Source organism: Oncorhynchus clarkii, chromosome 16, assembly GCF_045791955.1.
Source record: "Oncorhynchus clarkii lewisi isolate Uvic-CL-2024 chromosome 16, UVic_Ocla_1.0, whole genome shotgun sequence".
NCBI lineage: Eukaryota > Metazoa > Chordata > Actinopteri > Salmoniformes > Salmonidae > Oncorhynchus > Oncorhynchus clarkii.
Window position 1 is genome coordinate 8,382,378 of NC_092162.1, and position 13,698 is coordinate 8,396,075.

Here is a 13,698-nt window from a genome sequence, read left to right on the forward strand (position 1 = left end):
GTGTGTGTCCTTGTGTCCGTGTGTCCGTGTGTGTGTGTCCGTGTGTGTGTGTCCGTGTGTGTGTGTGTGTGTGTGTGTCCGTGTGTGTGTGTCCGTGTGTGTGTGTGTCCGTGTGTGTGTGTGTGTCCGAGTGTGTGTGTCCGAGTGTGTGTGTCCGAGTGTGTGTGTCCGAGTGTGTGTGTGTGTGTGTGTACCTGGCACAGTCTGTTGAGTTCCCTGGCCAGTTCCATTATGAACAGCTGACTCTCCACTAAAGGTTCTTTCTTCTCATCCGTCCCTTTCTTACGAGACTCCTAGAGCAGAGGGAGCAGAGAGACAAAGAGAGGGAAGGATGAAGGGAAAATCACATTCATCAATCATGCAGCACTGTCACACAGATAAAGCACAGACGGGAAATCAACCAATCCTTTCTTTCTCTTGAGTCATCTTGACAAGGACAAACATCAGTACTATTAAGGGGTGTCTGATAGTTGACAGGTGTCCAAGGGTCCTACCTTGAGGCGGATCTTAAATTTTTGGGCCGGCTCGATGAAGAACTGGAGGCACTCCTTCATCATCTTGGCAGCTGGGGGGGGGGGGAGAGAAATGCCCTCTGGCATAGAGATACACAGCTTCAGTACTCTGGCACAGAGATACACAGCATCAATACTCTGGCACAGTGATACACAGCTTCAATACTCTGGCACAGAGATACACAGCATCAATACTCTGGCACAGTGATACACAGCTTCAATACTCTGGCACAGTGATACACAGCTTCAATACTCTGGCACAGAGATACACAGCTTCAGTACTCTGGCACAGAGATACACAGCTTCAGTACTCTGGCACAGAGATACACAGCTTCAGTACTCTGGCACAGAGATACACAGCTTCAATACTCTGGCACAGTGATACACAGCTTCAATACTCTGGCACAGTGATACACAGCTTTATTAATTTGCTGGCACTCATTCCATCAGTGTTGGGCCTGAGTTATAGCCCAATGGCAGCTCAAATCGATGAGGAGGCAGAATACGGAAATATGTGTGTGTGTGTGTATGTGTGTGTACACTGCACAACTTCTAAATCACTACATTGCAGTAGAGGTCCTCTGTGGGCTCATTAGAATAGCCTCACCTAAAACTGGCCTGGCTTGACACAGAGAGAAAGATACACAGAGAGCGAGAGACAGAGAGAGAAAGATACAGAGAGAGAGAGAGAGAGAGCGAGAGAGAGAGCAGGGGTATGAGACGAAAACTGCAGAGTAATATGTTTTCAGGATGTGTGTGGGTCGATGCATCTTAATTATGGCCTTGGTGTCAGGCAGATATCCCAAGGAGATGTGAAGCTGCAGCTGAGAGTGTTTTCACAGCCCACTGAACGACCGTGTTGAATCAGCAGCACCCTCTTGTCCTGCACCCTGCAGCTAGTTTGATGTCGAAGAGGGATTTGCTGAACCTTTTCTGATGAAGGCAACAGCCGGAAAGGGCCACATATAATCATTAACTTTCCAAGGAGAACACGGTAGAATACCCATGCTGCTGGGTGTTTGGAAATGTTGACTAACAATGGATTTTCACGGCTACACTAAAACATTTCCTGTAAAACTTACTGGCAGTAATTGACCAGTAAGTTACTGTAATTTTACAGTACAGCTACTGTAATCCATTTTACAGTAATCCATTTTATGGTACCAACATTTTTAGTGTAATCTCATTTACAACATATTACTGGAATGACCCACGCAGCGGCATATTACCCAGTGTTCTTTGCAAGTTTTCATTTTTACATTTCCATTTTGGTCATTTAGCGGGCGCTCTTGTCCTCAGCAACTTACAGTCAGTCCATTCAACCGAGGTTGATAAAAAAAACGTGTCATAGCAAGTAAAATGTTACTGAAAATGTTACTGTAGTTAGGGATACATTGGTCTTCAAAATAATTGTAATTACAACAAGATATTTTATGATAAATCTCTGACCATCTCTGGATAGTGCCAATACAATACTGAGATATTCACGGTACTTTGATGCCAGAGCAATGAAACACAGTTAAAGTGACAATTAAACTGTTAGAACATTATTTGTACAGTATTATTGTAATTACAAAGGATTAGAGCAAGCAGGTTAATTTATAGGTGTTTTATATCACATGCACTTCTAGAGGCCTAAATAAGGGCTTCTAAACTGGATGTGATTACAGGGCGAAACAGATGGACAGGGGTAAATATTCAACCATTAAACAGTTTAAAGGTCCTCAACAGTCATTCTGAAAAGTACATTTTCTCTCATGGCTAACAACCAGGAAGTTTGAAAAGACAGACTGAGTGGGTGGGGACCTTATATTCATGAGCTTGACTTGACTGACAGCTCTTTGAAACGCCTCTATCAAGCAACATGGATGCAGTGTGCAGGGTTGCAGTAAAATCATCTCAAGCTAATTTGGTGATACACAAAGCAACTCAAACAACATTTAAATGACATCAATGATGTTTTTTTTAAGTATACGTCTCCTGTTTGGTATGGCTGTTGTGATGCAGTTCACCACAGCACTGACGGATGTGTTGACTTGACAACTTCGTCTGAGTTTTGAACAACCCTTCCCCCCCATTTTGGTCCATGCTGGCTGAAGACCAAGCTAGCCAGTGACTAGCTAAAACCAGACACAGTTTGCATGATGGCGTGTTCGGAGATGGCAGCATCGCGACTACCTCTTAGGAAACTCTGCAGTATTTTGTTTGTTTAGGTACTATTTTTTACGTTATTAGCTCAGGAATTGTTTTGTGTCATTACATACAGCCGGGAAGAACTATTGGATATTAGAGCGGCGGTAACTCACCAGAACATCCAGCATTACGACCAGGATTACGACTTCCCTGGAGCAGATCCTTTGTTTGCTCTCCCCAGATCAATTGAACTTATTTCAGAGGCTGACGCAAAACAACACCGGTGAAGGAGGTACTCGGGGCAATCTTCTGGTCCAACTTAGGAAGTGTGCACACCACCCACTGTTCCCGAGTATTTTACTCGCTCATGTCCAATCTCTGGATAATAAAGTTGATGAGCTCAAGGCGAGAGTTGCTTTTCAGTGAGACACCAGGGATTGTAACATTCTCTGCTTCACGGAAACATGGCTCTCTCGAGATATACTGTCTGACTCTGTAAAGCCAGTTGGGTTCTCAGTATGCCGACAGGAACAAACATCTCTCTGGGAAGCAGAAGGGTGGAGGTAGATGTTGTATGATTAATGACTTATGGAGTAACTGTGATAACATTCAGGAACTCAAGTCCTTCTGTTCACCCGAGCTACAATATCTCACAATCAAATGCCGACCGTACTATCTCCCGAGATAATTTTCGTCAATAATAGCCACAGCGGTCTATATCCCTCCTCAAGTCGATACCATGACATCCCTCAAAGAACTTCACTGGACTTTATGCAAACTGGAAACCACATATCCTGAGGCTGCATTTATTGTAGCTGGGGATTTTAACGAAGCAAATTTGAGGAAAAGGCTCACGAAATTCTATCAACATATTGATTGTTGTACTCGCACTGCTAAAACTCTTGACCATTGTTATATTTCCAGAATACATATAAGGCCCTCCCCCGCCCTCCATTCAGCAAATCGGACCATGATTCCATCTTGCTCCTCCCCTCCTATAGGCAGAAACTCAAACAGGAAGCATCCGTGGTAAGGACTATTCAACGCTGGTCTGATAAATCGGAATCCACGCTTCAAGATTGTTTTGATCACGCAGACTGGGATATGTTCAGAGTAGCTTCAGAAAATAATATCGACACATATACCGATACGGTTAATAGTCACAGTAAACACTGTGACTATTAAACCAGTCAGAAACCGTGGATAGATGGGAGCATTCGCGCAAAACTGAAAGCGCGAACCACCACATTTAACCAGGGCAAAAAGACTGGGAATATGGAAGAATACAAATGGTGTAGTTATTCCCTCCGCAAAGCAATCAAGCAGGCTAAACGTCAGTATAGGGACAAAGTGGAGTCCCAGTTCAACGGCTCAGACACAAGACGAATGTGGCAGGGTCTACAGACATTCACTGATTATAAAAGGAAAACCAGCCACGTCACATACGTCTTGCTTTCCGGACAGGCTGAACACATTCTTCGCTCGCTTTGAGGATAATACAGTGCCACCGACACGGCCCGCTATCATGGACTGTGGGCTCTCCTTCAATGGAAACTTCAATGCTTTTTGTCAATTTGTCAATCTTTTCATTTCCGGTGACAACTTGTAGACTTGTTTACGTGCTGCTGTGCGTTTTGTTGCTAACCTTACTTTGCTACCTGACAACTTTACGTTTTTTACTTTTTAATTACCGTTTATATTTTTTGTTTTTCCCTCATTCAACTTTTTTTTTTCATTCAACTTTTTCACTCCGGACGCTTTATCTGGACGTGGTTCGTCAGGACCTCTAACAGCCGAAGCTATGTAGTAACATTAACATGATGCCTTCTAATTGCAGTCGCTGTACTCATAATATACAGGAGAACGATCGCCTTACGGCGAGGATAGCTGTGCTACAAGCCCAGCTTCAGACGCAATCGTTAGGCAAGGGTCATTTCAGTGTAGGAAAGGATGAAGCAGCGTCTGTGCCACCAGTAAGTACAGCTAGTAGTATAAACCCTCTCGCACAGTCCCCGCAGCCGGACAACTTTCTCATGGTTTCTGGAGGGAAATGCTGTAGGAACGCTCAACCGGTGTCGCTCATCCAGCCGACAGAAACGTTCAACCGGTTTTCCCCATTAAGCAGCGAGTCGGAGTCAGAGGCCGAGTCTTCTCTGGTCTCTACTCCTCCCATTACGTGGTCTGAGACGCCGAAGCATCCCGCCATTAGCTCTGACAAATTGAAAACCCTAGTCATTGGCGACTCCATTACCTGCAATATTAGACTTAAAACAAATCATCCAGCGATCATACACTGTTTACCAGGGGGCAGGGCTACCGACATTAAGGCTAATCTTAAGATGGTGCTGGCTAAAGCTAAAACTGGCGAGTGTAGAGAGTATAGGGATATTGTTATCCACGTCGGCACCAACGATGTTAGGATGAAACAGTCAGAGGTCACCAAGCGCAACATAGCTTCAGCGTGTAAATCAGCTAGAACGATGTGTCGGCATCGAGTAATTGGCTCTGGCCCCCTCCCAGTTAGGGGGGGTGATGAGCTCTACAGCAGAGTCTCACAACTCAATCGCTGGTTGAAAACTGTTTTCTGCCCCTCCCAAAAGATATAATTTGTAGATAATTGGCCCTCTTTCTGGGACTCACCCACAAACAGGACCAAGCCTGGCCTGTTGAGGAGTGACGGACACCATCCTAGCTGGAGAGGTGCTCTCATCTTATCTACCAACATAGACAGGGCTCTAACTCCCCTAGCTCCACAATGAAATAGGGTGCAGGCCAGGGAGCAGGCTGTTAGCCAGCTTAGTGGAGTCTGCCACTAGCACAGTCAGTGTAGTCAGCTCAGCTATCCCCATTGAGACTGTGTCTGTGCCTCGACCTAGGTTGGGCAAAACTAAACATGGCGGTGTTCGCCTTAACAATCTCACTAGAATAAATACCTCCTCCATTCCTGCCATTATTGAAAGAGATTGTGATACCTCACATCTCAAAATAGGGATACTTAATGTTAGATCCCTCACTTCCAAGGCAGTTATAGTCAATGAACTAATCACTGATCATAATCTTGATGTGAATGGCCTGACTGAAACAAGGCTTAAGGCTGATGAATTTACTGTGAAATGAGGCCTCACCTCCTGGTTACACTAGTGACCATATCCCCCGCGCATACCGCAAAGGTGGAGGTGTTGCTGACATTTACGATAGCAAATTTCAATTTACAAAAAAAAAAACGTTTTCGGTTTTTGAGCTTCTAGTCATGAAATCTATGCAGCCTACTCAATCCCTTTTTATAGCTGCTGTTTACAGGCCTCCTGGGCCATATAAAGTGTTCCTCATTGAGTTCCCTGAATTCCTATCGAACCTTGAAGTCATAGCAGATAATATTCAAATTTTTGGTGACTTTAATATTCACATGGAAAAGTCCACAGACCCACTCCAAAAGTCTTTCGGAGCCATCATCGACTCAGTGGGTTTTGTCCAACATGTCTCCAGACCTACTCACTGCCACAGTCATACTCTGGACCTAGTTTTGTCCCATGGAATAAATGTTGTGGATCTTAATGTTTTTCCTCATAATCCTGGACTATCGGACCACCATTTTATTACATTTGCAATCGCAACAAATCATCTGCTCAGACCGCAACCAAGGAGCATCAAAAGTCGTGCTATAAATTCTCAGACAACCCAAAGATTCCTTGATGCCCTTCCAGACTCCCTCTGCCTACCCAAGGGCGTCAGAGGACAAAAATCAGTTAACCACCTAACTGAGGAACTCAATTTAACCTTGCACAATACCCTAGATGCAGTTGCACCCCGAAAAACATTTGTCATAAGAAACTAGCTCCCTGGTATACAAAAAATACCCGAGCTCTGAAGCAAGCTTCCAGAAAACTGGAACGGAAATGGCGCCACACCAAACTGGAAGTCTTCCGACTAGCTTGGAAAGACAGTACCGTGCAGTATCGAAGAGCCCTCACTGCTGCTCGATCATCCTATTTTTCCAACTTAATTGAGGAAAATAAGAACAATGCCAAATTTATTTTTTGATACTGTCGCAGAGCTAACTAAAAAGCATCATTCCCCAAAAGAGGATGGATTTCACTTCCGCAGTAATAAATTCATGAACTTCTTTGAGGAAAAGATCATGATCATTAGAAAGCAAATTACGGACTCCTCTTTAAATCTGTGTATTCCTTCAAAGCTCAGCTGTCCTGAGTCTGCACAACTCTGCCAGGACCTAGGATAAAGTGAGACACTCAAGTGTTTTAGTACTATATCGACACAATGATGAAAATAATCATGGCCTCTAAACCTTCAAGCTGCATACTGGACCCTATTCCAACTAAACTACTGAAAGAGCTGCTTCCTGTGCCTGGCCCTCCTATGTTGAACATAATAAACGTCTCTCTCTATCCACCGGATGTGTAGCAAACTCACTAAAAGTGGTATTAATAAAGCCTCTCTTGAAAAAGCCAAACCTTGACCCAGAAAATATAAAAAACTATATCGGCCTATATCGAATCTCCCATTCCTCTCAAATATTTTAGAAATGCTGTTGTGCAGCAACTCACTGCCTTCCTGAAGACAAACAATGTATACGAAATACTTCAGTCGGGTTTTAGACCCCATCATAGCACTGAGACTGCACTGAAGGTGGTAAATTACCTTTTAATGGCATCAGACCGAGGCTCTGCATCTGTCCTGCATCTGTCCTCGTGCTCCATCGATCACCACAATCTTTTGGAGAGATTGGAAACCCAAATCGGTCTACAAGTTCTGGCCTGGTTTAGATCTTATCTGTCGGAAAGATATCAGTTTGTCTCTGTGAATGGTTTGTCCTCTTACAAATCAACTGTACATTTCTGTGTTCCTCAAGGTTCTGTTTTAAGACCACTATTGTTTTCACTATATATTTTACCTCTTGGGGATGTCATTCGAAAACATAATGTTAACTTTCACTGCTATGCAGATGACACACAACTGTACATTTCAATGAAACATGGTGAAGCCCCAAAATTGCCCTCGCTGGAAGCCTGTGTTTCAGACATAAGGAAGTGGATGGCTGCAAACGTTTTACTTTTAAACTCGGACAAAACAGAGATGCTTGTTCTAGTACCCAAGAAACAAAGAAATCTTCTGTTGAATTTGACAATTAATCTTGATGGTGGTACAGTCGTCTCAAATAAAACTGTGAAGGACCTCGGCGTTACTCTGGACCCTTCATCTCTCTTTTGACGAACATATCAAGACTGTTTCAAGGACAGCTTTTTTCCATTTACGTAACATTGCAAAAACCAGACATTTTCTGTCCAAAAATGATGCAGAAAAATTCATCCATGCTTTTGTTACTTCTAGGTAAGACTACTGCAATGTTCTACTTTCCGGCTACCCAGATAAAGCACTAAATAAACTTTGGTTAGTGCTAAATACGGCTGCTAGAATCCTGACTAGAACCAAAAAATGTGATCATATTACTCCAGTGCTAGCCTCCCTACACTGGCTTCGTGTTAAGGCAAGGGCTGATTTCAAGGTTTTACTGCTAACCTACAAAGCATTACATGGGCTTGCTCCTACCTATCTTTCCGATTTGGTCCTGCTGTACATACCTACAAGTACGCTACGGTCAAAAGACGCAGGCCTCCTAATTGTCCCTAGAATTTCGACGCAAACAGCTTGAGGAAGGGCTTTCTCCTATAGAGCTCCATTTTTATGGAATGGTCTGCCTACCCAAGTGAGAGACACCGACTCGGTTGCAACCTTTAAGTCTTTATTGAAGACTCATCTCTTCAGTAGGTCATATGATTGAGTGTAGGAGTGTGAAGGTGTGAAGGTGAACGGAAAGGCACCTGGAGCAACGAACTGTCCTTGCTGTCTCTGCCTGGCCGTTTCCCCTCTCTCCACTATGCCTCTAACCCTATTACAGGGGCTGAGTCACTGGCTTACTGGTGCTCTTCCATGTTGTCCCTAGGAGGGGTGCGTCACTTGAGTAGGTTGAGTCATTGACGTGGTCTTCCAGTCTTATCCGGTGTCCTGTGTGAATTTAAGTTTGCACTCTCTAATTCTCTCTCTCTCTCTCTCAGATGACCTGAGCCCTAGGACCATGCCTCAGGGCTACCTGGGATGATGACTCCTTGTTGTCCCCAGTCCACCTGGCTGTGCTGCTGCTCCAGTTTCAACTGTTCTGCCTGCGGCTATGGAACCCTGACTTGTTCCCTGTGATTACGGTCATTTATGAACATTTGAACATCTTGGCCATGTTCTGTTATAATCTCCACCCGGCACAGCCAGAAGAAGACTGGCCAACACTCATAGCCTGGTTCCTCTCTAGGTTTCTTCCTAGGTTTTGGCCTTTCTAGGGAGTTTTTTATAGCCACTGTGCTTCTACACCTGCATTGTTTGCTGTTTTGAGTTTTAGGCTGGCTTTCTGTACAGCACTTTGATATATCAGCTGATGTAAGAAGGTCTATATAAATAAATTTGATTTGATTCTCCGTGACCGACGTGAGTAAGACATTTAAGCTGTTAACCCTCGCAGGGCTGCCGTCCCAGATGGTATCCCTAGCCGACGCGGAGCATGCACAGACCAGCTGACTGGTGTGTTTACATATATATTCCATCTCTCCGTATCCCAGTCTGTTCTCCCCACATGCTTCAAGATGGCCACCATTGTCCCTGTACCTAAGAAAGCCAAGGTAATTGAACTAAATGACTATTGCCCGTAGCACTCACCTCTGTCATCATGAAGTGCTTCGAGAGACTAGTCAAAGATCATATCACCTCCACCTTACCTGCCACCCTAGACCCACTCCAATTTGCTTACCGCCCCAACAGATCCACAGACGATGCAATCGCCACCACACTGAACACTACCCTGTCCCATCTGGACAAGAGGCATACCTACAGTTGAAGTCGGAAGTTTACATACACCTTAGCCAAATACATTTAAACTCAGTTTTTCACAATTCCTGACATTTAATCCTAGTAAAAATTCCCTGTTAGGATCACCACTTTATTTTAAGAATGTGAAATGTCAGAATAATAGTAGAGAGAATTATTTATTTCAGCTTTCATTTCTTTCATCACATTTCCAATGGGTCAGAAGTTTACATGCACTCAATTAGTATTTGGTAGCATTTCCATTAAATTGTTTAACTTGGGTCAATCGCTTCAGGTAGCCTTCCACAAGCTTCCCACAATTGTTTGCGGGAATTTTGGCCCATTCCTCCTGACAGAGCTGGTGTAACTGAGTCAGGTTTGTAGGCCTCCTTGCTCGCACATGCTTGTTCAGTTCTGCCCACAAATTTTCTATGGGATTGAGGTCAGGGCTTTGTGATGGCCGCTCCAATAACTTTACTTTTTTGCCCTTAAGCCATTTTGCCACAACTTTAGAAGTATGCTTGGGGTCATTGTCCATTTGGAAGACCCATTTGCGACCAAGCTTTAACTTCCTGACTGATGTCTTGAGATGTTGCTTCAATATATCCACATACTTTTCCCACCTCATGATGCCATCTATTTTGTGCACCAGTCCCTCCTGCAGCAAAGCACCCCCACAACATGATGCTGCCACCCACGGTTGGGATGGTGTTCTTCGGCTTGCAAGCCTCCCCCTTTTTCCTCCAAACATAAAGATGGTCATTACGGCCAAACAGTTCTATTTTTGTTTCATCAGACCAGAGGACATTTCTTCAAAAAGTCCAATCTTTGTACCCATTGTGCAGTTGCAAACCGTAGTCTGGCTTTTTTAGGACGGCTTTTTTAGGGCGGTTTTGGAGCAGTGGCTTCTTCCGTGCTGAGTGGCCTTTCAGGTTATGTCGATATAGGACTCGTTTTACTGTGGATATAGATACTTTTGTACCTGTTTCCTCCAGCATCTTCACAAGGTCCTTTGCTGTTGTTCGGGGATTGATTTGCACTTTTTGCACCAAAGTACGTTCATCTCAAGGAGACAGAACGCATCTCCTTCCTGAGCGGTATGATGGCTGCGTGGTCCCATGGTGTTTATATTTGCATACTATTGTTTGTACAGATTAACGTGGTACCTTCAGGAGTTTGGGAATTGCTCCCAGGGATGAACCAGACTTGTGGAGGTCTACAATTTCCTTTCTGAGGTCTTGGCTGATTTCTTTTGATTTTCCCATGATGTCAATCATAGAGGCACTGAGTTTGAAGGTAGGCCTTGAAATACATCCACAGGTACACCTCCAATTGACTCAAATTATGTCAAATAGCTTATCAGAAGCTTCTAAAGCCATGACATCATTTTCTGGAATTTTCCAAGCTGTTTAAAGGCACAGTCAACTTAGTGTATGTAAACTTCTGACCCACTGGAATTGTGATACAGTAAATTATAAGTGAAATATTCTGTCTGTCAACAATTGTTTTGAAAAATTACTTGTGTCATGAACAAAGTAGATGTCCTAACCGACTTGCTAAATCTATAGTTTGTTAAGAAATTTGTGGAGTGGTTGAAAAACTTGTTTCAATGACTTCAACATAAGTGTATGCATTCGTAGTCACAGGCGCAACAAATTTAATTTAACAAGGAATGCCTTAAAATATGTTAATGAGACAGAGACTCTTTCCCCATTCACCACATTTTCCCACAATGCACCATAATTAATACTGTTAAACACATTTACAGTATTTTACAGTTGAAATTACAGAAAGGTCTTAAAGTGTGCTGTAAAATATTGCACTGGTCATCCCCAAAGCCAACACTTACTTCGGCCGCCTTTCCTTCCAGTTCTCTGCTGCCAATGACTGGAAACGAATCTCTGAAGCTGGAGTCTTATATCTCCCTCCCTAACTTTAAGCATCAGCTGTCTGAGCAGCTTACCGATCACTGTACCTGTACACAGCCAATCTGTAAATAAATAGCACAATCGACTACCTCATCCCCATATTATTACTTACCCTCTTGCTCTTTTGTTCCCCAGTATCTCTACTTGCACATCATCATCTGCACATCTATCACTCCAGTATTATTGCTAAATTGTAGTTATTTTCGCCTCTTAGGCCTATTTATTGCCCACCTCCCTACATTTGCACAGACTGTACATACATTTTTCTATTTTTCTTTTCTGTTATTGATTGTACGTTTGTTTATGTGTAACTCTGTTGATTTTGTCGCACTGCTTTGCTTTCTCTTGGCTAGGTCACAGTTGTAAATGAGAACTTGTTCTCAACTGGCCAACCTGGTTAAATAAAGGTGGGAAAAAAATGAACAGTGTTTTACTGTGCATTGTACAGTAATCTACTGTAGGTAGTCGGTTAATACAATTGATTAATACAGTAAGTTACTGATAAAATTACAAAAAAACAGCTGACAGTGTAGTTGGCTGTTGGGGCACTATGACATCACCTTACAATAATCCCTTGAAAGGATTTTTGACATTTTGCCTGTCCACGACCACTCTTACCTACCCCTTTTGGATTGATTAATAAACATCAAAGACTCAAACCATCTCCCGTGTCTGCTTCTGCCTTGTGACTGTATGCAAGTATTACATTTCAACATTGTTTTATGTATTTGACAATTTGTCACTGTAACCCACCTTGGCAGGCATTGTTGGCCACAATATTCATTCCTCTAGCAGTAACTGGAGCTAGTGCTTTAATCATTGCAGGCTGCTGCATTAGCCTCTGTCGTTAAGAGCAGAACGCATACCATTGATGGTGGGAATGGCTTGTCTCGTTGTTGTAAGTCAATTTATCCGCTGGTTTTTATATCCATTCATCCTGATCCATTACACCTCATAGCACAACAAACTGCTTAATACTATTTTAGAAATATACTTCTCTTTATTCAAACATACAATATTATGTAAAAGTATCGTAAAAGTATCATAAAGTCTAAAAATTTTGAATTACCCACAATCCTCTAAAAAACAGAGCCACGTGTCTCTATTAAATATTAATAACTTGCAAAAAAACAAGTTATTAATATTTAAGTGGTACGTGGCTCTGCAAGAAACGTCATAATTCTATCAGTACAACACAAATAAATCAAGAAGAAATATGTCTGACTACTACTTAATTAGAATCAAGTAAGAACCACTTATTTAATCCACGTTAGATCGACTTTAAAATATGAATCATAACTTGCAAAAACTCAACTTTAGATGAGCAGAACACAAATAAATGTTATATTTACTCAATAGCCTAATATTTGTTAACAGTACTCAACATTAAATTATAAATCTTATTGAAATCTGAGTTAGTACCACTTATGATTTGAGTTCTACTGACTGTCCGAGTTTGAGTAGCCACTACTCAATTTCTCTAATGATTTAGACAGTTATTTCCCATGCATAACATCACATTGATTCGCAATAGGCTGTAATTATGTAGCCTATACAATGACACATTTTCACATTTCAAGACAACTGTTTTCGGGTGGTTTATTGCGCTAAAACACGAATACATTCTTCACATAAAATGGTGCATCTCCACTAATGTAAAACGGCAGAACAGAAATCAACCCCTCCCCCTGAGCACCCGGAGACACAAGTTAACACGATTTCGCTTTCGGGTGGTTTATTGAGCCCAAACATGAATAAATTAATTACATAAATTGGTGCATCTCCACTGTTGCTACTCAAACATATCGGACAGTCAGCAGAAGACAACCGCTCCTCCTGAGCGCACTGAATAAACACAAGTAAACACAATTTCACTTTGAGTGCGCAGTATACAGAATGCATAGGAAATAGGAAAACCTTTAAGATCAATAGCCACATTGAATGCAGCAGAAAGACTTACCTAAGGAATCCACGGGGAAGATAATAGCTAGTCCACTATTTTGATCAGAAAACCACGTTTTTGTTCTCCTTAGGTGTGACTAGCTAGTTTACTCTACACCTCACTATCCCTTATACATACATACGACCAGGTTCCATCTGCTGCAACTGGATTGAGTCACTGAGCACCCCGTTGTCCGAATCAAAGTTCGGACGTTTCCGACAAGTTGACGAATAGCCTGAGGAAATAGTTGGACATCTCACGCGTTAAAAATCATGCACTTTTTATCCAAAAGAGGTCGCCAGAGTATTGCATC

The 13,698-nt window shown here is 42.6% G+C and overlaps 1 protein-coding gene across 1 annotated transcript in view; it reads right to left on the reverse strand.

The window, feature by feature from the left end:
* The window catches only part of LOC139367431 (butyrophilin subfamily 1 member A1-like), a 22,227-nt gene extending 8,746 nt beyond the window's left edge, over positions 1-13,481 (reverse strand). Inside the window, exons 1-3 of the mRNA XM_071105636.1 lie at positions 13,404-13,481; positions 495-592; positions 195-293 (exon numbers count right to left, since the gene is read on the reverse strand). Coding sequence (XP_070961737.1) covers positions 195-293; positions 495-557 — 162 coding nt within the window. The 5' untranslated portion in view covers positions 558-592; positions 13,404-13,481. The remainder of the gene's footprint in view (positions 1-194; positions 294-494; positions 593-13,403) is intronic.
* Positions 13,482-13,698: the final 217 nt, after the last annotated feature.